At 57.9% G+C, this 23,314-nt stretch overlaps 1 protein-coding gene across 12 annotated transcripts; it reads left to right on the plus strand.

The window, feature by feature from the left end:
* Positions 1 to 870: 870 nt before the first annotated feature.
* DMTN (dematin actin binding protein) lies at positions 871 to 23,198 on the plus strand. Of its 12 annotated transcripts, none has more exons than XM_016141623.2 (17): positions 871 to 1,316; positions 2,113 to 2,434; positions 12,492 to 12,704; positions 12,972 to 13,046; positions 13,412 to 13,567; positions 14,397 to 14,441; positions 14,811 to 14,910; positions 15,301 to 15,357; positions 15,582 to 15,734; positions 16,506 to 16,630; positions 17,236 to 17,341; positions 20,776 to 20,840; positions 21,009 to 21,057; positions 21,221 to 21,228; positions 21,407 to 21,472; positions 21,757 to 21,837; positions 21,982 to 23,198. In XM_016141623.2, exons 3-17 carry the CDS (start codon positions 12,687 to 12,689, stop codon positions 22,093 to 22,095), a joined length of 1,218 nt encoding a protein of 405 aa, XP_015997109.2. In that variant the 5' UTR covers positions 871 to 1,316; positions 2,113 to 2,434; positions 12,492 to 12,686; the 3' UTR covers positions 22,096 to 23,198. The 12 variants fall into 12 exon arrangements, with proteins under 12 accessions (XP_015997109.2, XP_015997111.2, XP_015997110.2 ...); XM_016141625.2 differs by having other exon boundaries at positions 2,265 to 2,434; XM_016141624.2 differs by having other exon boundaries at positions 2,319 to 2,434.
* The last annotated feature ends 116 nt before the right edge of the window (positions 23,199 to 23,314 follow it).

The following is a 23,314-nucleotide window of genomic DNA, read 5'->3' on the forward strand; positions in this document are numbered from 1 at the left end:
ACTGTGCTAGTCCTTCGGTTAAAAAACAACAACAACAACAAAAAAAGATGGACAAGATATTGTGTCACCCCTCGTCAAGCTCTCAAGACACTGGAGACTTCATTGTGGGGATAAACGCATAAAACGGCAGTTCTTTGGTGGGACTTTCGGGGTGCTCTCTCTTACACCTAAGGCAGCAAAGCAGCGTTTGACACGTCCCAAAAGAGCGAAAGAGGAAATACGAGCTATGGGAAGGCAGGACACACCTGTGCACAGAGCGCCGGCGACGTGCCAGGCAGCGCGCGGTGCACGGCGAACCCACTTAGAACCCCTCCTTCAGAGGGTAAGAACGTGCCCACGGCGCGTGTGGGCGAGCTCGAACGCAGACACGTGAAATCGTCCTCCGTCGCGGCCGGTGAGCACTGCGGTCTGGATTCTGTGCGGTCTCCAACGCCTCGAGTGGGATGGCCTCCACTCCCCAGCCAGGCGCGGTGGGTCCTGGGGCGGAAGAGTGCGTGGGCTGGGGCACTGGGCGAGGGCTGGGCTTTGCGCGATCTTTAGGAACAGGCAGGGTTTCAGCCAGCGGAGGAGGCGTGCAAGGGGGAGACAGTGAGGGTAGGAACGGCATGAGAAGAAAGGCCTAAAGGGAGGAAGACGTGAGGAGCGTTCAGGGGAAGGTGAGCAGTTTGGATCGGTTTGGCTAGAACTGAAGGTTTCGGAGAAAAGCGGCAGGAAGCGGCTGGGTCACGTTATAGAGAGTTTGGTCTTCACGCTTCCTCAGGGAGGCGACAGTGAGAAGGGGAGTGAGCAGATGCGATTGTGGATCGGAGTTTGGGGGAGAGGCTGGCGCGGAGGCTCGGGGTCCAGGAGATAGAGGGTACAGTTAGGGGGCCTGCAGGGAGGGTCCTTGCCAGGCCCTCGTCCTACCTTTTATTTCTCTAGCACAGTTCTCCGTCACCTTTCCCTGCTCCTTAGGTGCCCAGGTGCCCTATTCGGCCTCTCCGGGAGTTAATATTTAGACCATGTAAGCACAGGGGAGTCCCCGGTGCCCCCCTTCCCAGCAGGGCCATGCATGGGGCGGGGCGAGGGGCACTGGACCGAGTGGGAGAGAGAGGACAGAGAAGCCTATTGCACCGGCCCTGGCCCTGCGGAGGGGGCGGGCAGCAGGGCCGGAGTCCAGTCAGACAGAGCACCTGGCACCGGTGACCTTGCTGGGGAAAGGAATTAAGAACCAGGTGCCTGGGCCTGGCCCGGCTGCCCGTGAGGGGCAGGAGCCCAGCACTGCTCTGGCCTCAGGTGCCCATCCGCAAGGCCTCAAGAAATTCCTGGGCTTAAAGGTATGCGAATCCTGTTACCAGCCTCCTGCGGTCGGCCAAGCAGTGCCCAGGAAGCCCGCCCTGGGGCCTGGGCTAACAGGCACCTGGTGATCAGCGTCGCCTGCTTCTGGGAGGGCAGATTTTGCCTCCCTTCTCATCCCAGCCTGACGGGGAGGCAGGCAGGCAATGGCAGAGGATGGTTCGGCTGACCTTGAGGAGTCCGGGGCCCTCCCAGGAGGATGGGGCTGGAGGCAGAGCAAGGCTCTCTGTAGGTCAAGGCCAGAGGTGAGGTGGGGCAAGGCAGGATAGAGGAGGGTCCCCGGGATCCCTCTCAGCGAGGAATGACCTTGACGGCTACCATGCCTCAGGTCGACAGAGGGAGCCCTGACTCTGCAGTCCCCCGGTTCCAGGGCTGGCTGGCTGAAGACTGCTCCAGCCCAAGCTGGCTCTGCCTGTTGAGGGACATTCCTACAGAGCCGGTGGCAGTGGGAATGGGCCTCGTGGGATTGGAAGAGCACTGTCCCAGGCTCTGACTTTCCTGTAGGTGGAGAGGTTTGAGGACTAGGAGGAGGGGCTCAGGGATGGCCGAGGTCAGATGGGGTCAGGCCTCTGGGCCCGCAACCACGTACCTGGCCCGGCCATGCCCAGGACCTCTGCTTCCTGCCGGAAGCCACCCTCCAACCCTCCAGTATGGCCTGTCCCCCCACCCCCTTGTTTCTATCACTCTCCCCCAACTCCACACTGAGCTTTCTGGAATGGGGGGCCACTGCCCAGCACTGCCTCCTTCTCCACAGCCTGTTATTTGGCCCCGAATTAGGGTTCTCCTGAGGCCACCCCAGGAGCCAATCCCAGAGCCCCGTGGAAGGCGGGAGGGGAGAGTGGTGGGGCTGGCCAGGAGCCCGGCTCCTGAAGCTCCCCCCAGCCCTGGCGGAGAGGCCGACCTCAGGCCCCTTCCCTCCATCACTGAAGAAGCAGCAGTAGGAGCCACAGCCACCTCCTCCCCCCTCCCTGCCGCCTCCTCAGCTGAGCCAGCAGGTTGTCTTGGCAACGGGAGGCGGAGAGGAGATGCGCCGAGGGATGGAGGTGTATGTCACCGAGGAAGCTGCCGTGCTCCTGCCCCACGCCCCAGGCCCGTGAAGGTACCGTGAACCCTCCCCACTCCCTGCTGCCCTTCCCCTCGACCCCCCCACCCCATTCAACGTGCTTGCTTCTCTGAGGAGAACGCTCCCTTCCTGCCAGCCCGGAGACCGTTACCCGTTCCTCATGAGCCACCTCTCTCCCTGTCCACAGCTGTCCTTTCCGACAGCAGCTCATTCCAGCCCCACCTCTGGGGACCCTGGCACAGGAAGGCACACCTCCTGGGGTGGGGTCTGGCGAGGGGCGAGCGAGAGTGGGGGAGGACCCGAGGCAGTGGAACAATCGGCTGCCCTCCTGAAGGCTGAGGCGTGAAAGCGCCTGGCGCTTGGCCTCTGGGAGAGGTGGAGGGAGGCCGTGCAGGCCTCGGGTGGGGCCAGGGCGGTGAGGGTGGGGTGGAAGGGAGAGGAAGCAGAGAGGCTGGCGGAGGGCCGGGTAGCCTGGTTACCCAGAAAGGCTCCTCTCCTCCAAGGCTGTACCTCTCCAGAGACATCAAAGGTACATCCCCTCCCACGTCACCTCCTGGCTTTTTCTTCGTGGCTAGATGGATCCTGCCACACCCCAACCCCCCACTGCCCCGGACCTTTCCACAGGGCCCTCTCCCCCGCCCCCCCACCACATGCACCACAGCTAAGTCTGGGCTCTGCTCCTCCTCAGCCTTCTTCCTTCCTCCTTTCTTGCTGGAGCCCATCCTTTGGGATTCATTCTTCTCTGTCTTCCACTACCCCAGACACAGCCTCTCCTTCCTGTCCCTACCTGCCCCCTCCTGTCCTCTTCTTTTGGAAAAAGAGGTCCCGGGGCACACTCCCACTTGTCCCCCTCAAGACCCTCCCCTGTGATCTTCCATTCAGATGCCCCAGAGCCCCTCCCCAGTCTCTAGATTTCCCCAACTGACAGCTGATACATCAGCTGACCGGCTGTGGGCAGTGGTTACCAGGGCAACGGCAAAGGACTGCCTAGGTAGGCAGGTATGCCAGGCGGAGGTGGAGAGAGGCAGGGGCCAGGGCCAGGGTCAGCTGCCTGGGCTCCCTTCCCTGCCTGCCTCTGGGGGTCGCAAATGAACTGGGCTCTGCTCGGAACCCAGAAGGAACCGAAAGGCCAGGGACAAGGTCCTGGAGCAGTGGAGGTCGTCCCAGAGACAGGGAAGGCGCATCTCTGAAATTCTATGTTGGGACTTATGCATCACCTGGCAGGAAGTTCCCTTTTGATGAAGCTGCCCTGTCGAGAAAAGGGGTCCTTCTCACTCGAACCACCACCTCTGGGCTCTGCCGAAGTTCTCAGGGGATTCGGGTTCCTAAGGGGCCAGCCCGGTCTCTTGTGCTGAGGATCTGCTTTTTCCAATCTTCCCATCCGCCCTCCCCAAAAGAGGATTAATCCTTACATGGACCAATTCTGGCATCTGTGCCCACACCCCTAGCCCTCAGCACTCTTTAGCACCCCAGGGAGGCAGGGACCCCAGAGGCCTCTGTGGCTGCTGTTCGGTGCTGAGTAGGAGATACAGGTGCTTGGAGAAACTAGGTGTTGTCACCCCTCGGTTACCAGCAGAGCCATGTCCACCCCCCCACACACTCCCCCACGCCCCCACCCCGGAATCAAACTCTGGCTGTTTGTGAGGAGGCTCGAGGGGCTGCGTATGTGTGAGCGTGAGTGTCGCAGGGGCGGGGGTGTGCGAAGGGGGAGAAGGGCCGGCGGCTGGCCCGGTTGCTTCCGATTCTGCTTCGTCATGATGCCGGCTTAATGCTCCTCTTGTTTGAAAGGGATTGAGCTGCAGTGAGCGAGAGAGAGAGAGCGCGAGGTGAAGAGCAGACACACACAAACACACCCCGGGCTGGCCACACGCTATCAGCATCAGCGGGAGGTGGGGGGAGTGTGGGGAGCCAGCGGCCGCCCGCCGTCCTGCCCACCCACCTGCCACACACACACTCCCCGCACAGGGATCCAGGCACCAGGCTGTGGAGGAGCAGCGTGGGGGCGAGGGAGGGGGAGCCCAGAAGGGTAGGTCCCCTCCTCGCCAGCTCCCCACCACCACACCCCCGCCGGCTTTTTTCCCCCTGCTATTTGTGCTCTGAGAAAGCACAGCCCAGTTCCTGGAAGAGATGCCTGCTACCTAGGACAGCCTGGGACCTGGGCCTGCGCCTGTCCCTGCCCGGCCTTGGGGCCCAGAGTGTCTGGGCCAAACTGGGAACAGGTAGGTGGCCGGGCTCCCCACGCTCTTCCCCTCTTTGGGTGCTTTGGGTCTCGCCCCCAGCCTGGGAGAAAGGCTCCGGGTGGTGGCAGGGAGCCCCATGGGGAGGGCCAGCTGTGGCCGCCCCCCGTTCAGTGGGAAATGGCCCACTGGCCAGATCTGATCAGACCGCCCTCTGATTTAAGGCGGAGGGGCTGGGGTGTTCGTGCTGTCACCCCAGTGGCCACCTTCACCTAGGTGCGTGGCCCAGAAGTCCGCGTGAACGGATGGGGGCGGGGGGGGGGAGGGGAGCTGCTTCCTCTCTGCTGAACGACAGGGAAGGGAGGGAAAAGGATTGGTGGCCTCCCTCCCACCGGGCCACAGACACTCTGAGGGGGAGCGGTTCACACGGAGGCCTAAATGCTGTTGGTGTGGGGCACGCTCCTGGGGAGAGGGCCCTGGGGAGCCCCCTCCTCGCCCTCCCGTGGCCAGGCTGGATGAGGACCAAATGCAGAATGAGGCTGGGTGGCAGGGCGTGGCCGCGGGTCTGACCCCGGCGCTCTCTGGCCGCTGGCTGCTGGAGTGCTGGGAGCTGGGGGCCGAGCAGACATGCCGGCCCCCCAGGGTCCAGCGGCGCTCCGGTTAGCTGTGCCCTCCCTCCGCCTGGCAGGCCGAGCGCCCCTGCGTGTCCCCTCCCAGGAGACCGTGCTGCCGGGTGCCAGAGTCAGGGGAGCAGGTCCGAGGTCTGGGAGACGGAGGCGGCGTGCTTTGGAGGCGGGTGGCACAGGACGCCTCACGGCGGTGGGTAAAGATGGGCGACTCTGCGCGCGGCGCTGTCCACGTGCGCAGCTCCGGGAGGGGGCGTCGGCGCATGGCGCGGTGCTGTGAAGGGGAGGATCGCGCGAGGGCGTCGATGGCGCTGTGTGTCGTTTTGCGGGGGCCTCGCGGGGTGGGGGTGTGATCTGGCGAGCAGGTGCGTGCGCTCCGCAGCTGAGTCTCAGTGTGAGCGCTCCTGCCTGTGCCCACGTGCGCGTCTCGCTTCAGCGCTGCGGCCTCTACGTGGCTGTGCGTCGACCGCCTGGGCAGCCTGTCCACCCCGGGGTGCAGCTCTGCAGGAATTCCTCTGTCAGAGCTCACCCGCAGCTCTGTGCAAAGACCAGACAGGGATGCCCCATAATTCAGAAAGCTGCTTTTGGGGTGTGAGTTCCTTGCAGCTCCCCCCGTCCTATTGATCCAGCTTGTACAAGTGACACTAGCCCACCAACAGGACCAGCTAGAAACAGAGGCCAGAACGGGAACACGACCAAGCAAGCCTGAGGGGCTGGGGGCCCCTCAGAGGGCAGGCAGACAGGGCGTAGAAACCCAAGAGGGAGATCTGAGAGAAACAGGGTGAAAAGATGCATATTCGAGCGGGGTAGGAGGGGTGCCTGGGCCCAGTCCTGCTGTCATGAGGAGCAAAGGGAGCCAAGGCCTTAAACAGGTGGGTTCTCAGGCCAGGACCCAGATTCTGGCCCACCGGCCCCTGCCGGGTGCTCCCCAGAGTGTGAGAGGGTGCTGTATAGTGTTGGCGTCAGAGGAACTCCGACCCTTGTCCTAGCAGGTAGAACGGGGCTTTAAGAAGGGGGGGTGAGGAGGAAGGAGAAAATGAGAGGGGAGTGATGGCTTCGCCAGCATTAGCAAAGGCACAGGCCGCAGGCTTGGCCGAGCTGAGGGATGCTCTGATGAGCCACTGGCCCAGAGCAGGAAGCACCCCCTCCACCCCCGCCACTCTCATCACATCCTTTCTGGGGGAGCGTGGGTGCCACCCTTCCCCCGCACAGAGCCCGCCCTCGGAGCTGCCTGCCGGGCCTCCCTGCTCCCTCAGGTCCGAGGGAGCCTGCCCACCCTTCTCCTCTCCGCCCTGGGATGCTGTTTTGGGAACTGGTGACCTAGCTGGATCCTGCCTTTATTTCTGGCTCTGAGTTGTTGCCACAGTAACTGCAGGGGTGGAGCGGGGAGCAGGAGAGGGTGAAAGGGAAACAGACGGAGGAAGGATGAAGAAAGTAAAGAAAAAGGGAATAGAAAACAGAAAGAGCTGGGCTGGAGCAAGGACCTCGGTCACACTGTGAATGAAACTGGAAAGAAACGGGGGGGAGGGGGGTCAAAGTTCCTGCCTGCCCTGACCCCAGCCCACTTGGACAGCCGGCCGCATTTCATAACTCATTTACAGTCTGCGCCAAGGCTTGACCTTGCCCAGGGGCACAAAGCCTGAGTGCCCCCAGCCTCCCTGCCCCTTGTCCACATGCCGGGCCAGCAAGTAGGATTCTGGGCAGCTCCCCCATACGAGGTTAACGCATGGGATCCCAAGTTCCGAGTTCAGATTAAGTGGGACCGTGGGCAACCCGTTGACAAGAGTGTCCCTTGGCTTTGGCTTGAGACGGGCCTGGGTGGGAATTGCAGCCTGGCTTCTATTTGGTGTCCTTTGGCAAGTCGACCTCTCAGGCACGGTTTCCTCATCTAACTGGGGAAAACACTGGCTTATGTGAACGCAGAGAGGGTGCGTGAGAGCCCCTGACCCAGTAGGCTGGTGCAGAGCATGTGGTGGCCAGCCTAGGGTAGGAGCAGCAACTGGACCAGAGGACCCGGGCTGTGGGTCTCCCGGTTGAGCCTTCACAGTCAGGTCAGGCCCTAACTGGAGCAAGACAGAGTGAAGATGGGTGGGTGGGTTTTATCACCCCACCAGGGAGCTGAGAGGCTCTAGTTACCATGGAGATTCGGGTGGGCAGTGTGAGGTGGGGCTGACTGGTGGCTCAGATAAGGCAGGCTGCACAGCTAGGGGAGGGTGGGGCTGACAGAGGCGCTTGCTGGTGTCTGATGGGGGCGGGGAGGTGGGCAGCCGAGATGTCCCTTCCGCCACCTGGGCTCGCCTTCCTCCCAGGTTCTCTCCCTTCCTGCTGCAGACTAACCTTGGGACCTCTTTCATGAGAGGCTGCTGGGACCTAGGGTGTGCACGTGCATGGGCAGATGGTGTGCACACGTGGTGTGGAAGAGGGTTGAGGCTGGAGGAGGTGCGTGAGAGAGGGTGTGGACTTGGAGGAAAGTAGCTTTGTGGGAGGGGGCGACCTGCGGGTAGAGTTGCCTGCATGGTGTAATTCGAGAGAAGCCAAGAAAACACTCTGTCTCTCTGTCTCTGTCTCTGTCTCTGTCTCTGTCTCTCTCTCTCTCTCTCACACACACACACACACTCCTCTGCCCCCGAACATTTTCCCTGCTAGCTTAAAATTTCACCAGTTAAGACCTCACGCCTTCAGTCTGGCCCCAAATTGAAATGCAATGCCCCCGGAAGGGCGAGATATTAACAGTTTACCAGTGCACCTTCTAGCATACCAGGCGGGCACTGGCGTGACGGCCCTGCGCAACGTGGCTCAGGGCGAGGGAGGAGATGCAGAGGCTGAGGGGTGAGACCCGGCTCAGGCGATGGGCGTGGGGCCGTGGAAAGCTGTGCATAAGAAGGGGCCGGGGGACAGAGCGGAGGCATCATTACTCGAATCCCCTCTGAGTGGCCGGGCCTGTGGGACAGTGCATGCGCACATGTGAGTGTGGCTCCCAGTGCATAACCGTGTACACCTGTGAAATGGCTCGTCTCGGACCCCTCTCCTTCCTCCTTATCACCGATAGTCATTGCCCCTCTCAGTATCCCATGCCTCCCCAGCAGGTGTTCAAGGGGAGGGTACCAGGGCCACCAGGTGCAGCCACAGCCTCCAGGACACATGGAAGCTCTGTGCTCCCCAACAGTCTGAGCCACCCACACTTCCCACCATGAACCTTCCAAACCCTCTCAGCTTTCTTCAACCTCTGCCTAACCCGCCTCTGCATAGGACCTTATCTCTCACTTTTAATAAGAGCCTCCCGATCGGGACTGGCCCCTCTAAAGGCCCCTGTATGTGGTGAGCCAGCTTCTTACCTGACTTCCTTTTGGAGAAGTGTGGTTTCCTTCCCAAAGCCGGACTCCACCGGACCCCTCTCCCCTGCTGAACTGGCCCCCCGCCAGGTAACCCCCATCTCCGGCAGCCGCCATCTCTTCCTCTCCTCTTCCCTCTGCCCGCAACCATGGTCAAGTCTCCCCTTTGCTTAAAAACCCTCAGCCGATCTTGGCTCTTCAAAAGTTACTCTTGCTAGCCTGGTGCTGTCCTTTTAATGTACCCCATAGAAGCACCCCCCTCACCTGTGTGTCCTAGCCAGGCCTGCCCTCTCTGTCATCCCTAACAAGCAGGCCTCGCTGTTCCTCTGAAGATGCTCTCGGAACCACCAGGCCGTTTGGCGCTCCTGGCCTTCGCTGGGAGGAGGCCTCTCAGCCTCTCGATGCTCTTTCTCAATCCCTCTTTCCCTCCCCCGCCCCCATCCTTCCTCCCAATATTTATTGCACACTAACTATGTATCAGGCCCTTTGCTGAAAATATAAAGACTCGCTAGACAAACTCCCTGCCCCCAAGGAGCTGGCTGCCTGGTTTCCCCCTCCCTTTCATGCCCTCTCTGGATATTTCTTCCTTCTAGCCCCCTGGATGTTTCCCCTGGGTATTTCCCTGGGATCTGTTTTTGACCTCCTTTCCCTCTTGGCAACCTCATGTGCAGACCACCAGCTTTAGCTCAAATAGCTCCCAAATTCCTATTTCCAGCCTGCCCCTCCCCCAGCCTCCAGTTTCCCCGGGACATTCCCACCTGTTCACCTACCTACTGCACCCACCTCAACCTCAACCCCTTCTCCTGTCTCTCTAGCTTGCAAACCACCCCTCCCCTGGGGCTCTCATGGTCAAGTCCTGTTTTGCACATTGTGCCTCTAGGATTTCCCCTGCTTGCCGCTTTCCATCTTTGCCCCCTGCCCACGTCTAGACCCTCACAATCCTCCATCTGAGCTGTGGCCATAGCTTCCTGGCTAGTTTATCTCTGGACAGCCTCTTCCTGCTCATTCCATCTCCCAGGCTGCAGCTAAATTCAATTCCCCAAAGCGTCGCTTGGATCTGTCACTTCGTCGTTTAAAAAAAGTTTCTAAGCATTCCGCGGCCCCCGTTGCCCACAGAATCCGATCTAAATTCCTTGGTCTGGGTTCTAGGTCTCCACAGTCCGGCCCCAGCCCCCTGCCCCAGACATCTCTCGGCCGCATGCGCTCTACAGTCAGCCGCACGTGGTGCTCCGTGGTGCTCCGGGGACAGACCGGGTGCCTCCCTGTGCCCTCGCTTTCGCTGACCCTGCTTTCTCTTCCAAAAATCCTTTTTTTTTTTTCCTTTCAGTTTTTGCATGATCTCGAACTGGGCACCCCTGAAGGCCTACCTCACACACTTCCTCCTCTAAGAAACTGTTTTTATTTTCTCGTCTCTATACCCCAGTGGGAGTGATCCTCTCCGTCCTGTGACCTCACACAACCCCATATGCTATCTTATCTGGCACATGTAGTTTTCTGCTTTGCATGGGAGTTATCTACACACATGCCTCATTTCTGGAAGGGCAGCTTGCTCCTTTGACTCATCTCTGTGTTCTCCAGAAGACTTACATCACAGAGTGCTGCTCTGCGGTCACTGCGGGATAAGCGCTCAGAAAGTTATTTGGTGAACGGATGGATACAAAGATGCACGAGAGGGTGGATGGGTGGATGGGCGGATGAATAGATGGGTGAATGGATGAATAAGCATTTGCCGCTAGGGCTAAGCCAAGTGCATAGCTAGTTTGACAATGACTGTTAATAAATATTAGAGAGGAGTGAGAGGAGCTAACAGCTCTTTGAAGCTGTACTAGAATTTACTTGGGTCCTCAGACACCTGCTTAAAAACATTACGAAGTGAGCGCTGAGAAGGCAGGGGAAGGATAAAGCTCTGGAATGGAGTCTTTCATCCTTGAGGGAGCCTTTGGCTCTAGAATTCCAAAAAGACTTGAGAAATGTGACACATTCTACTCTGCTCTCATGACGCGGCTGACACAGGTCTACGTAGGCGCTCTGAATCACACCAATGCTGAAGACACGGTCACTTTCAGCTCCATGACTCTGGACAAGTTTTCAACCTCTCTGAGCCTCAGTTTCCTCATCTGAAAAATGGGTCTACCTTATAGGGATGTCGGGGAGATGAAACAAAATAATCCTTGCAAAGTGCCTTGCTTATCAAAGTACCTAGCACGAGCATACAAAACCCAGTGGCTATTATTGTTGGTTTTGCCCTCCAGGAATTAGCAATCATTCTAGTAAGTGAAAAATCATGTTCCCATGTCAAGGACTAGTGTACATGGTTCTCTTTTGACGTCCCACTGGAATTCAGAGAGGGTTGAGGACTAGAATGGTAGGGGAGGCCTCCTGGAGGAGGGGGGTTTAGGACAGACCTTGAAGGATGGATGGGATCTGGGAGAGAAAGAGGCAGACAGAGACTAGTGGCATGTGCAAAAGCTGGGAAGGGCCGCTTGTGCAGCGGGCAGGTGGTTTTGGTGGTGGGGAGACAGCGGGGGAGCAGGAGAATGGCCTGATACAAAGTAATGGGTGATAAAATTGGGAGCACCAATGACCTCAGTCTCTCATGACCCTCTGTCACAAAGAGTGACTGCAGAAAAACCACCTAAGTTCATTAGTTCTTGTAGAGATAGAAATAATAGCTAACGCCCTACGTAGAATTTATAATGTTTCGAGCATTTCACCTGTTATAATTTGTGTGATACTCAGAGCAATCCTATGACACTATCTTCCATTTTACAGATGAGAAACGTGAGACACAGAGAGGGTAAGTAACTTGCCCAAGGTCACACAGCTTCAGAGTAGCAGAGTCTTATACTCGCCCCCAGGCTCTCGGTTTCAGAATCCATGCTCTTAACCACTGTATCATGCTGCCTCTTCCCTAGATCTCTGTAGCCTTTATCTCTCTTCACTCTGTGGCATATGGCCAACAGACGGAAAGACAGCCTCACTGCCACCAGCACGCTGGAAACTCAGCCAGGCATTCATTGAATGGTTATTATGTGTTCACTACTGGGTGTGTGGGGGTGGGGGTGGGAGGGGGATGGGAGCATCGCTAAGGGAGTCACTGAAGGAGAAGACATGGACGGTGGCCCAGAGAACTCACAATCTACTGCAGCGGACAGGACCTAATTCACTAGGAACAAAGGGAGAGCAGTGCCTGCCAGGTCACCTTCCTGCCAAACCAGGGGGCCCCGGCCTGCAGCGCAGTCGCACTTGGGAGGGCAGCGTCAGCACGGAGAAGGCCACGGGCGGCTGGGATGGGGCCTTGGCCCCAAAGGGTGCTTTGCAGAATGTTTGCGAGTGAGACCGCTGCTGTACAGGGACAGGCACATGGCGGTTTGGGCTCCCTCCACCCTCCTCTCACCAGGGGATGGGAGGGTGGAACCCGGGGCGGACCCAGGGGCAGAGTGGCAGCCGTCAGCCAATGGCTTGACCACTCCCCCCCATGGCCGCTACATTCCCTGTCCTGTCCTCCCAGTTTGTCCACCACAGAGGCATTACTAAGTCCCTCTGTGTTCGGCCTTCCCGGAAGATGAGAGGGGGCGCACACAGTGGGCAGTAGGCGGAGGGGGAGTGGGACAGGGGCCAGCACTGAGCAAGGCCAGAGGCAGGGGGCAGTGAGAGGCCCCGGGCCTGCAGGCAGACACACCGCAGGGCAGGTGTGAGAGCACCCGGATGGCTGACCCCTGCCGTCATTTCCTTTCCAGCCAGAGAACAATGGCTCAAAAACAAGTGCGGCCGTCCACTTTCCCACCTCCTGGTCCGCAGCACGCTCGCTTCCCCAGCTGAGCGAATGGAAAGCCTGGGCCCAGCGCCGTCCGGCACCCTTCGGCCCGCCCAGCGCGCGGGGCAACCCAGCCCCGGCCTGCGCCCGCTGAGAGCCCGGCCCGACGGCCCAGCCGGCACGTTCTCCCTCCCGTTCCAGGTTCCAGGCCCTGCACTTGGCCAGCAGCCTGGAGAGTTGCCGAGGGATGAGGACGCTACAGCCCAGTGGGACGCCCTTTCTGCACTCGCGGCCCCGAGCGCGCAGCGCCCAGAAGCCAGGCCGAGCCTGACGCCCTGTCGTCTCCCCTCGCGCACAGGGATCTACGAGTGACGCGACCAGGCATCTCCCTGCTGCATGGAACGGCTGCAGAAGGTGCGCGGGGCCGTGTACACCCGAGCCCGGGCAGCGAGGGCCTGGGTCTCGCGGTGGGTGGGGCCATTCCCGCCGAGGGGTCAGGTCGGGGGTCGATGGTGCCACCTGGTGGCCGCCCGCAGAGCCCCACCCCGTGGCCCCAGAGGCCTAGGGAGTCTTCTCTGCCCTAGTCCACCCTCCTTTGGCCGATCCTGTGCCTTCGGAGCGGCCTGCCCGCGGCCCTCGCCCGCACGCACATTCCCACGGCCGCCTTCTCACTCTCCCCAGCAACCACTTACCTCCCCCGGGAGCGTCAGCTCCTCCCGAGGCTCCAGTGTTCCCGGCTCTCCCTCCAGCATCGTGGTAAGTCTTCCTCCGCCGCCACGGGCTCCCTCAGGCTGGGAGGAGAGGGAGGGGTGGGACATACTCGCTCCTGGGCTGCTTCTCTCAGACACCCCCCACGTGGTCCTGCTACAGCTAGTGGGGAGAATGAACCCCCAAATCCAGAGGTTTCCTCATTCCCGTTTTCCTGGTCTCGTCCTGTCTCGTTGTACCCAGGTGACTTTCTAAACCCTTAAAATTACATAGTGAAACTATTAACTTATAGGAGCTGCCATCGAAAAAGGCTGCCCAGTTTCTTCCTAATAAATTGCAAATCTGGCTTGTAAGGCCAGGATCCCAGGTGAGCCTTTCGGCACGTCTGTTCCATTGGCACCATTTTCCTACAGGCCAAGATGGACAATCAGGTGCTGGGCTATAAGGACTTGGCCGCCATCCCCAAGGACAAGGCCATCCTGGACATCGAACGGCCTGACCTCATGATCTACGAGCCTCACTTTACCTACTCTCTCCTGGAACACGTGGAGCTGCCCAGAAGCCGGGAGGTGAGGGGTAGGGGGTTCCTCTTGGACGAGACTTGGGGGAAGGGCTCCCCCAGACATATGGGAGGTGCTTTCTTTTCTGGAGGCCAAAACAAGAGAGGGAACGAACGGTGTGCAGGAATCAACCAGTGAGGGCCGAGTGTTCGCGGAGAGCCGGCAGACGGGCTGCAGGATTGCTCCATGTAGCAAGCAGGGAGGCCATGTTTGAATGGCAGCAGCGGAGAGGTCACGTAGGAGGAGAGGGGGAGCGGGCAGAAAGACAGCAGATTTGTGGGAAATGCCAGGAGCACTGAACTCGGAGGCCAGAAGTCCTAGCTGAGTGACCAGTGTGATGGTGTGGTCTCAGCTTCCCCGCCTGTAAAATAGAGGTGATAACTCTGCCCACCTACCTCACTAGGTAGTTAGTACACGAGATCACACAGAAAGGGGTACTGTCACGGCTGAGCAATAAGAGGGGGCTAGCCTGGGGGAGACTTAAATACCTGGCCAGGAGCCTGGACCCCATCCCGGATGCCTGTGGGTCATTCTCTTCCATTCATTGCTATGCTCTGAGGACAGGGCCACAGACATCTTCTGTTGGCCCCCAGAGCACAAGCACACTACTCCAGGATCTATGGCTTCTTGGTACATCCTAGGAAAGACTTCAGACTCTGCCCAGGAAAGTACTAGAAGGGAGAAGGACGGAGGGCTAGTGCTGCATAGAGAAGAAGTGGCCCAGACATTGGGCGGACAAGATGCAGAGTTGGGTGGGGGATGCAGTGGCCCCTCTGGGGGTCTAGGGATAGAGGTTTAATCACACCCTGTGGCTCTGACCAGCTCCTCTCCTTTGCAGCGCTCGCTGTCACCCAAATCCACATCCCCCCCACCATCCCCAGAGGTGAGTCTGCCCTATACCTGACACCACCCAGCCCTGCTCTGTCAGGCCCAACCCCCACCCCCCACACGCATCCAGACAGGGCTCTGCAGAGCCCAGGGGGTGACAGAAGCAGTGGACCTCGACCTGTCGCTGTCCAGCTCTGTCCATCTGTCTGCCTGACCCAGGACCGCATGTAACTCTTTCTTCTGGGTCAGGCTCCATCAGCAGGTCAAGTTCGTGGATGCCCTGCCTCTGCCCTGGGGTAGGGGGCTCGTGGCTGCCAGGGCGGGAGGACAGAGATGTGGAGCGAGGCGAAGCCGCGTCTACATGGCTTGAAGGGGTAGAGTGGGGGACCTGGGAGCTGCAGTGAACCTCACTTCTGCTCTGCAGGTGTGGGCAGACAGCCGGTCCCCTGGAACCATCTCTCAGGCTTCAGCCCCACGAACCACCGGGACCCCCCGGACCAGCCTACCCCATTTCCACCATCCTGGTAGGTCTTAGTGACGGCCCAGCTGCATCCTTTTGCTAAAACTTCTTTTTTCCTTCAGGAAACCAAGCCCCTGGCTCCCAGTCCCCCACTGTCTGGGGTATATACTCCCCACAGAACTAGCCAGACCCCCAGATAACAAGATCCTGGGCACAGCTCCCAAAGATAGTGGGTCCTGTCACATTTTCTTTCCCACCCAACCAGAAAAGTGCAAAAAGTCCCACCCCCCTAAGGGAGAGTTCTTAGAACTCCGGTTCTGTCTTGGCTTTCGACAGGAGCCCATGAATTTCTTCCCTTCTCCCATTCCACTTGCCTCCATTCTCCTCACTGACCTGGCCTCTCCCCACCGTGGACACACCCTCCTTCTCACCCGCTCTTGCTCCCTCCCCACAGAGACCACCCGCCCAGATTCCAACATCTACAAGAAGCCACCCATCTACAAGCAGAGAGGTGAAGTTCCCCTAACTGACCTGAGTCCCCTTCCTGCTACGTGCTCGGAGGCCATGCCAGGGGCTGGGAGGGGCAGGAGAGTAACTAACTGTCCCTAGTAGCACAGAACCGTGCTCTTCCTCCTGCATTGTTTTCACGTCCACGATCTCGCAGGTGCGAGGGGGGGAGAAGCGAGGGAGCTGGGGGGGGGGCATGCGTGGGCTGACCGCGACCTCCGCCTGCAGAGTCCATGGGAGGCAGCCCTCAGAGCAAGCACCTCATCGAGGACCTCATCATCGAGTCATCCAAGTTCCCTGCGGCCCAGCCGCCCGACCCCAACCAGCCAGCCAAGATCGAAACCGACTACTGGCCGTGCCCGCCATCGCTGGCCGTCGTGGGTAGGCGAAACCGCGGGAGAGGGGGAGGGGAGGCTAGGACACGGCCTCAGAGCCCCATGAGCCCACCTCGCCCCCACCCCCACTTCCGCCCTGTGGCCTGTAGGGAGCCCTGCAAGCTCCCTGCTCACTCCTCTCGCATTCCTATAGCTCTGGCGTCAGCAGCCCTGCGTTTTAGTCATTCATCTCTTTTCATTCATTTATTTGACCACTCAGCAGACATCTGTCACACCTCCACTGTGTCCCAGGCTCTGTGACAGGTCTGGAAAAGAGAAAGAGAAATGAGACGAGGTCTTAGTTCCCAGTGAATTTAAGTTGTGTGGATGCGTGTTGCCTACTCGGCCGCACTGCAGCACCAGAAAAGGTTATTTTATTTTATTTATTTTATTTAAGTTTATTTTATTAATTTAATTTAGTTTATTTTATTATTATTTTATTTAATTTATTCTATTTTATTTATTTTATTTATTTCATTTAATTTTATTTTATTTATTTAATTTCATTTAATTTATTTTATTATTTATTTTATTTTACTTTATTATTATTTTATTTTATTTTATTATTTTATTTCATTATTATTTTATTTATTTTATTTTATTTTATTATTTTATTATTTTATTTTATTTTATTATTTTATTTTATTTAATCGTTTAAAGATAATCTGTAGTGTTTGCTTTAAGGCGCAGCCCAGTGCCGCGCACACGGCCAGCACCCGATAAATACTTACTGAGAAAATGGTGTGTTGACTTGCCCGCTTTTGCCCTTGTTTCTCAGAGACAGAATGGAGGAAGCGGAAGGCGTCGCGGAGAGGGGCAGAGGAGGAGGAGGAAGAGGAAGATGATGACTCTGGGGATGAGATGAAGGCTCTCAGGGAGCGTCAAAGAGAGGAACTCAGTAAGGTAGCATCTCGCTGCTCCCCAACCCGGCCTCCCTGTGTCTTCCTGGGGGAAAAGGTTCTGGTACATGGCTATTCTGTTCTAAACGGGTCCGTGTCTGAAGAGCATCCTGGTCAGAGCATGTAAGGAACTCCCCTTCTTCCTCAGGATTTCAGTGGCTGGTTTAAGGGGAACACTAGTAGGGTCCAAAGCACAGAAAGGGTGGTCTCCCCAGTGCCAGGCTTAGGCAGGCTGAGCAGTCCATGGGAAGAGGAGACAGGCAGAGAGCAGGCTGCTGGTCTCGGGGGGAGGACAGGGGGTGCTGGGAGCATGCGAAGGCCACTAACGGCGACATGGGCTTGTGCTCTGGGCTTCGCGTGACCTGGGGTGAGGAGGCCACCGGAGTAGAGTTACACTGAGCAGCGCTGACTCCTTGCTCTCAAGGCTGGCCAGACCCAACGCGGCAGTGCATCAGACCAGAATGACAGATTCCACAGGCTCCCAGGCATGGCCCAGCCACCCGGGAAGTCTGTCCCCACTCCTGCCTGCAGTGTGCTCCGCTCCGCACGTTTTGGAGACGAGAAACGAGCATCTCCGTCTTGGACCCATCTCCCTTTCTCCTTCCCCAGGTTACTTCCAACTTGGGAAAGATGATCTTAAAAGAAGAAATGGAGAAGTCATTGCCTACCCGGAGGAAAGCCCGCTCCCTGCCCGACCGGACGCCCTTCCACACCTGTGAGTGCCATGGAGGGAGCTGGGGACCACCCGGCCAGACCCTGAGGCCGGAATCGAACAGTCGGGTGTCTGTCGTACGCCCGGCACTGTGCTACTGTGGGTGTAAGAGACAGAAAATTGGGTTGCTGGCTCAAGGCGCTCATGCCGTCCTTAGGGCAAGGATACCAGTCCTGGAGCAAGACTAGACGATTAAGGACAGTGTCGGCTAAAGCAGAATTAGCTAATTTTGTTGAGTGTCTACCACGCGCTAGGCACTGGGGATTATTCAGAGTGAAAAAATATAGTCCCCTCCTTCAGTAGCTTCCAATCGTTGAGAAAACTGACTTGGAAACTGGGGTTTTGGCCCAGCAGGTATTCTGGTGAGATGAGAGGTGTCTAGTGAGTGCTCCGAGAGTCCGGTGACAGGACCTAGGGCCGGAGGGTTGGGGGGAAGCTAAACCGAGCCAATGGAGAAGACGACATCGCGGACGCTAGGGACGGTGGACGCAAAGGCCAGGAACAGGAAACATCCTGGCCAGCGGAGAGGGGCCTCCAGGGGCCTGGAATCACCCAGAGTGTGCCCCGTGGTGGCAGGAATGAGGGCAAAGAGGCGAGGTGGCTGGTGCTTTGGACACCATGCCGCAAACCACCGGCTCGAGCCTGGACGTCCTTAGAGCATGGCGGCTAGAGAGAAGCGAGGAGGTCCGAGAACCCCAAACCGGAAGCTATGAGTCCCGTGAAAGCCCAGCCTCGGAAGCGGCCCAGCGTCACTTCCACTGTGCTGCACTGGTCTGAGCAGCTCCCTGACAGCACAGACTCGGGCAGGGGAGAGAGGGTCACTTCTTGATGACAGGAACGGCAGGAGGGCACGCGGGCTGGGGGATAGCGGTCCAGGCCGTCTTAGGAGACAATCTGCCACACCGTCCAGTGGTCTAGGTAAGGGCTAAAATATGCACAGGTCCAGAGAAGAGGGAAGGGGTCTGAGAAATGTATAGGAGATTGAATCAGCTCGACGCAATGGCTGATTAGAGGTGGGAGGAGGAGGGGAGACCAGGCTGGGTTTTGTCTTGGGTGCCAGGTGATGGCAAACCTGGAACTGAGATCTTGAAAGAGGTAGGCTTGGGGCGGGGGTGGTGGAGGGAGATGAAGAGACTGGTTTGGGGGCGTGTTGGGTTCGAAGTGCATGTAGGTGGGAGTCGAGCCTGACCAAGTCGCAAGCTTGAGGGGCGAGTCAGGCCACAGGCAGAGTTTTCAGGTTACAGGTAGTAATAAGACCATGAGAAAAATGCGACTGTGCAGAGAGAGGAGAGAGGGGCAGGATGGGTGTGTCCATACGGTACCCTGGGGAGCACGCACTTTCAGATCCGGATGAAGGTTGTTAGGAGGAGGTCGGGAAGGGACGCAGCCTGAGGATGTGGGTAGCCTCGAAAGGCCGCACTCTCTGTCTGAGGGCGGGGGACTTGATCTGAGAGCAGGCCACGGTGCAAGTGGAGGATGTCTGCTGAGCCAAAGGTGGGCGAGGCTTGCCGAGATTCAGGAAGGTTTAGAACAGCAGTCCCCAACGTTTTTGGCACCAGGGACCGGTGCTCCTATGAGAATCTAATGCCTGCTGATCTGAGGTGGAGCTGAGGCGGTGATGCTAGCCCTGGGGAGCGGCTGCAAATACAGATGAAGCTTCACGCGCTCACTCGCCGCTCACCTCCTGCTGTGTGGCCCTGTGCCTAACAGGCTGAGAACCAACCGGTACCATTCCCGGCTTGGGGATTGGGGACCCCTGGTTTAGAATAGCTACTGCATGGAATGGGAGCTGCTACAAGGCCTTCCATCTGGATAGTCTACAGGTTTCGCCTACGTAACTTGCAGGCGAGAGGGCAGCTGTAGGCTGATCCAGGCAGAGCTTGTGAGGCAGGTGTCGCGGGATGAGGGGCCAAGTGAGCTGCTGAGTGCTGGGGAACGCAGTTTTGTACCCAAACACAGGCTGAGGAACAAGGGGACTTGGGGATCGGCACGCTGGATGTCCCCAGGAGTTAGACGAGCAGATGTACTGGGAATGAGGCTGAGGGGAAACTGCAAACAAAGAAGGGTGCTGTGGCCACAAGGTGGGACACTTGGGCTTCAGATGCCAGGGTGAAGCAGTTGTGGATGACGGGGCCGTCGAAGGGGTTGCCTGCTGTGGAGTGGAGGTAAAGGCCCCTGGGCCGGGGGATTCAAGGAACAGTAAGGCGTGCACGTGGCTAGGCCATCCACAGAGTCGCTGGGGATGATATTTCAGGATGGGTGGGAAGAATTACAAGAGGCCTTTTTAGACAATGTGGAATAAATAGTCAAGGCCTAAAGAATAAGGCAGATCGAGAGGTGCCCTAAAGGTTGAATTCATTCCGTGTTCCACCGGAATTTGCCACTCGGTCAAAATTAGCTCTTTAACACCCATGTTGGCACCCCAGAGCGTGTACGTGATCACGGGTCATAGGATTGCACGCGTTACTCTCATGGCTAAGCAGTCTTAACGACTTCAGAATTACGAACAGGCATGTCGTTCTGACGTAATGGTAACATCGAATGGTCACTTTCAAACATAAATAAGCGTTCTGCAAGTAATTCGGAACGAAAACCGTTTTATGTGCCTTGTAGGGTGAAATTCTGTCAGTCGAAGTAGAAATGTATGTTTACCGCAAAGGTAAAATGCTTCAATAATGAATGACGATTGTGAAAGCAGATCATTTTCAACACAAAAATAAGTATTAAGTATCTTAAAAAGTAAGAAGTAGTAAGGGGGGAAAAACGGTCCAAAAACACATTTTGTTCTCAAAAATCAGACCTCTAAATAACAAATTTTATAAGAACGTTTTAACGAGATAGTTCCTTATAGTTTTGCATCTGTCAAGGCTAAACCTTTAAATGAGAATGCTGGTCAAAATGATTGCTACCGAATGCCAGACTTTCTAGCAATTGGAGATGAGGCGGTTGAGATCTGCCCAAACTATGAGGCTAAAGTACAGAGCTTTTCTAGGAACACCTATTGCCGAAAATCAATTGTCTTGAATTACAACATGCAATATTATGAAATATGCAAGTTGAAAGTGACATCTGGTCATGCTGATAATAAGATTGTAGTAATTCGATTATTTCGATGAAACGATAGGTGTGTTTTGTATCCCAGAGGTTCATTTTACGATGGCGAGCCTCGTCCTCTATCACTGGCTGACCGTGGACATTGACACTTGGGCCCTTGGCCCAAATGTAAACTTGGTGCACTTGGTGTTAGAGAGAGAGCAGGCGTTAGAGGTGGTTCAGAGCTGCCGGCATGATGTCACTTGCCGAAGGTGATGGGCAGGAGCCGGGAGCCCACCGGGTTCCCCCTAGTCCACCCTTCACTGCCCTGCTCCTGGTGGCGGAGCCCTCCCAGGAAGGACTGTCCGCCCAGAGGACTGAATGCGTCTCTTGCTCTCTTCCAGCCTTGCACGCAGGAACATCTAAGTCATCTTCTCTCCCCGCCTATGGCAGGACCACCCTGAGCCGGGTAAGGTCCCAGACCAGAGGTTGCATGCAGACTGTGCTAGAAACGTGTGCATATGGGGGCCTCTGAGGGACCGAGCTACTTGCCATCCTGGGGGAGCAGCGAGACCCCTCAAGTGAAGGGGACCGATGAGGAACACGCCAGCTTCTAATCCCTTTGTGTCCTTTTTAGCTACAGTCTACAGACTTCAGCCCTTCTGAGAGTGAGACCGGAAGCCCAGGTGAGAAGCAGGGCCGGCCTGGTGCCAGGGGAGCGGGGAAAGGGGCTTAAGCAGGCCCCCAGGGCAGCCCCATCTGTGATGTGGGCGGGGCTGTGTGGCTGGAGGCGGGGAGGCTGAGCCCACAGGTTTGGAGGCCTGCCTGAATGGGTTTTCTCTCCCACAGGCCTGCAGGTGAGTGCCTTCTGGAGGGGAGCACTTGGAGCACCAGCAGCGGTGGAGCAGTGACTGGCAGTGTTGGGGAGGGGGCTGCGGGGCCACAGGGTTGCCTGGTGAGGACATGAGAAGCCCAGAGTAAGGCTGGGAGGCCTCCCTGCCCCGCTCCGGCTCACTGCAGCTTTGGTCTCCTCAGAACGGAGAGGGCCAGAGGGGGAGGATGGACCGGGGGAACTCCCTGCCCTGTGTGCTGGAGCAGAAGGTGAGGGGCAGGGGCAGAGCCGGGGGGCGGTGGGCAGGGGATAGAAGCGTCTACAGTGGGGTGGGCCAGCTCCGGGAGAAGCCAGGGAAGTGAATGCGCTATAAGGGGGTCTTCCTGGATTTGCTGATGGGGGCGCAGCAGGGAAGCTGGGGGAGATGAATGGCGAAATGGCATGAACCCGATGGTCACTGCAGGCTGAAGAGGGGCCTGGGGAGTTGAAGGGGTTACGCCGACAGGGAAGGCTATGAGCATGATGAGACTGGTCCTCCCCCCTGCACCCGCAGATATATCCCTATGAAATGCTGGTGGTCACCAATAAGGGGCGGACCAAGTTGCCTCCGGGTGTGGATCGCATGCGACTAGAGGTACAAGCCGGGAAAATGCGCTGGTGGGCGACGGGGCCCCTGGTGGGCAGCGCCCCTGCCTGGCGGGGGAGACCCGAGGTCTTGGTGGCGCTCGTCACTCGGCCCAGCCCCACCCTCCTATCCTATCCGTGTGTCCCTCTGCAGAGGCACCTGTCGGCAGAGGACTTCTCCAGGGTGTTCGCCATGTCTCCCGAAGAGTTCAGCAAGCTGGCTCTGTGGAAGCGGAATGAACTCAAGAAGAAGGCCTCTCTCTTCTGACCGTCCCCACGCTCTGTGACTGCCCCTCATTCCTGCTGCTTCAGGGCCCTGGAGCTGGGTCACTGGACCCCAAAGCATCATCTCCCGGGGGAGCAGGGAGATGGGCCCAGGTGGTGGTGGCTGCATTCCTCGTCCAGGGGAGCCCAGGCCGCTCAGTGCCGGGTTGTGGGACATGGACGATTTTCTCATAATGAGCCGGGGGCCTCCCCTCATCCTTGGTCCTCACTGCACAGGGCAAATCCAGGCTGGACTCCAGCACCCACAGAGTTAGTGTCTGCGCCCAATCCCTACCCCTGTCCCCCTGTGAGAAGAGGTCCCCAGAAGAGCGAGTGAGAGTGAGGTGATATGCACCTGGCACTGGGAGGTCACGCCTCCGCGTCTTGACCAGTGGGTGGTGGAGCCCTCGGGCCTGGCGGGAGGAGGAGGAGGAGGGAGGGCGGGGAGCAGCAGGCAGGCCGGGAGAGCTCCAGGCCCCTGAGTCTGCCCAGCGCTCCTCCCCACCTCGCCTCAGCTTCCCCTGCGCCTGGGCCTCCTGCCTCGGACTCCAGCGGGGAGGCGCCCTGCCCTCCAGCTCACCCAGTTCTCTCCTTGCAAATCCTATGCTTCGAAGCCTCGTGCTCAGCCCTATGGCTTCCCCAGAAGCCTTGGCTTAGAGTGGAGATGTTGCCTATATAGAACCCCAGCCCCCCACCCCCATCAACCTCTGGGCAAAGCCAGCTAGAATCCTACCTTCTGGCACGCAGGTCCTAGGCAGAACCAGGCCTTGGGGCTCCCTCAGATGGGATCAAGAGGCCAGGCCGAGTGTCCTGGCTACCAGGTCCCACCCACACCCATGCATCCCCCACCATGCTCTCTAAAGAATGTAATTTATTGGGGCACCCCCAGCTGCTTTCCTCACCTAATTCTCTGCCCTACCTTAATCACACACCCAGCTTTTCTTCTCAACAAATACATATGTGTATATAATTATATATATTTTTTTGCCCAGGTCTGGGTTTTCTTCCTGCCCAGACCCTGGCTTCCCTTTCCACTGTGTGTGTGATGCTGGGGGCTGGGGGAGGGGAACTCTGCTTGGAATTAAAAGGTTGCATTGGGTCCCCAAATCTATTTGTTATTTATGAGCCACCAGGTCCGGGTGAGAGGGACAGATGGTGTCAGGCTGAGGGAAGTCATGGGAGGGTTCAAACGGGGGCACATGGGGTTGGACACAGAGAGATAA

Source organism: Rousettus aegyptiacus, unplaced genomic scaffold, assembly GCF_014176215.1.
Source record: "Rousettus aegyptiacus isolate mRouAeg1 unplaced genomic scaffold, mRouAeg1.p scaffold_m13_p_16, whole genome shotgun sequence".
NCBI lineage: Eukaryota > Metazoa > Chordata > Mammalia > Chiroptera > Pteropodidae > Rousettus > Rousettus aegyptiacus.

Coding starts and splice junctions, on each gene's coding strand:
- DMTN (XM_016141623.2), top strand. Junction 13,568..14,396: donor AGCTGCCCAGAAGCCGGGAG/GTGAGGGGTAGG, acceptor TCTCCTTTGCAG/CGCTCGCTGTCACCCAAATC. Junction 20,841..21,008: donor GCAGGACCACCCTGAGCCGG/GTAAGGTCCCAG, acceptor TGTCCTTTTTAG/CTACAGTCTACAGACTTCAG.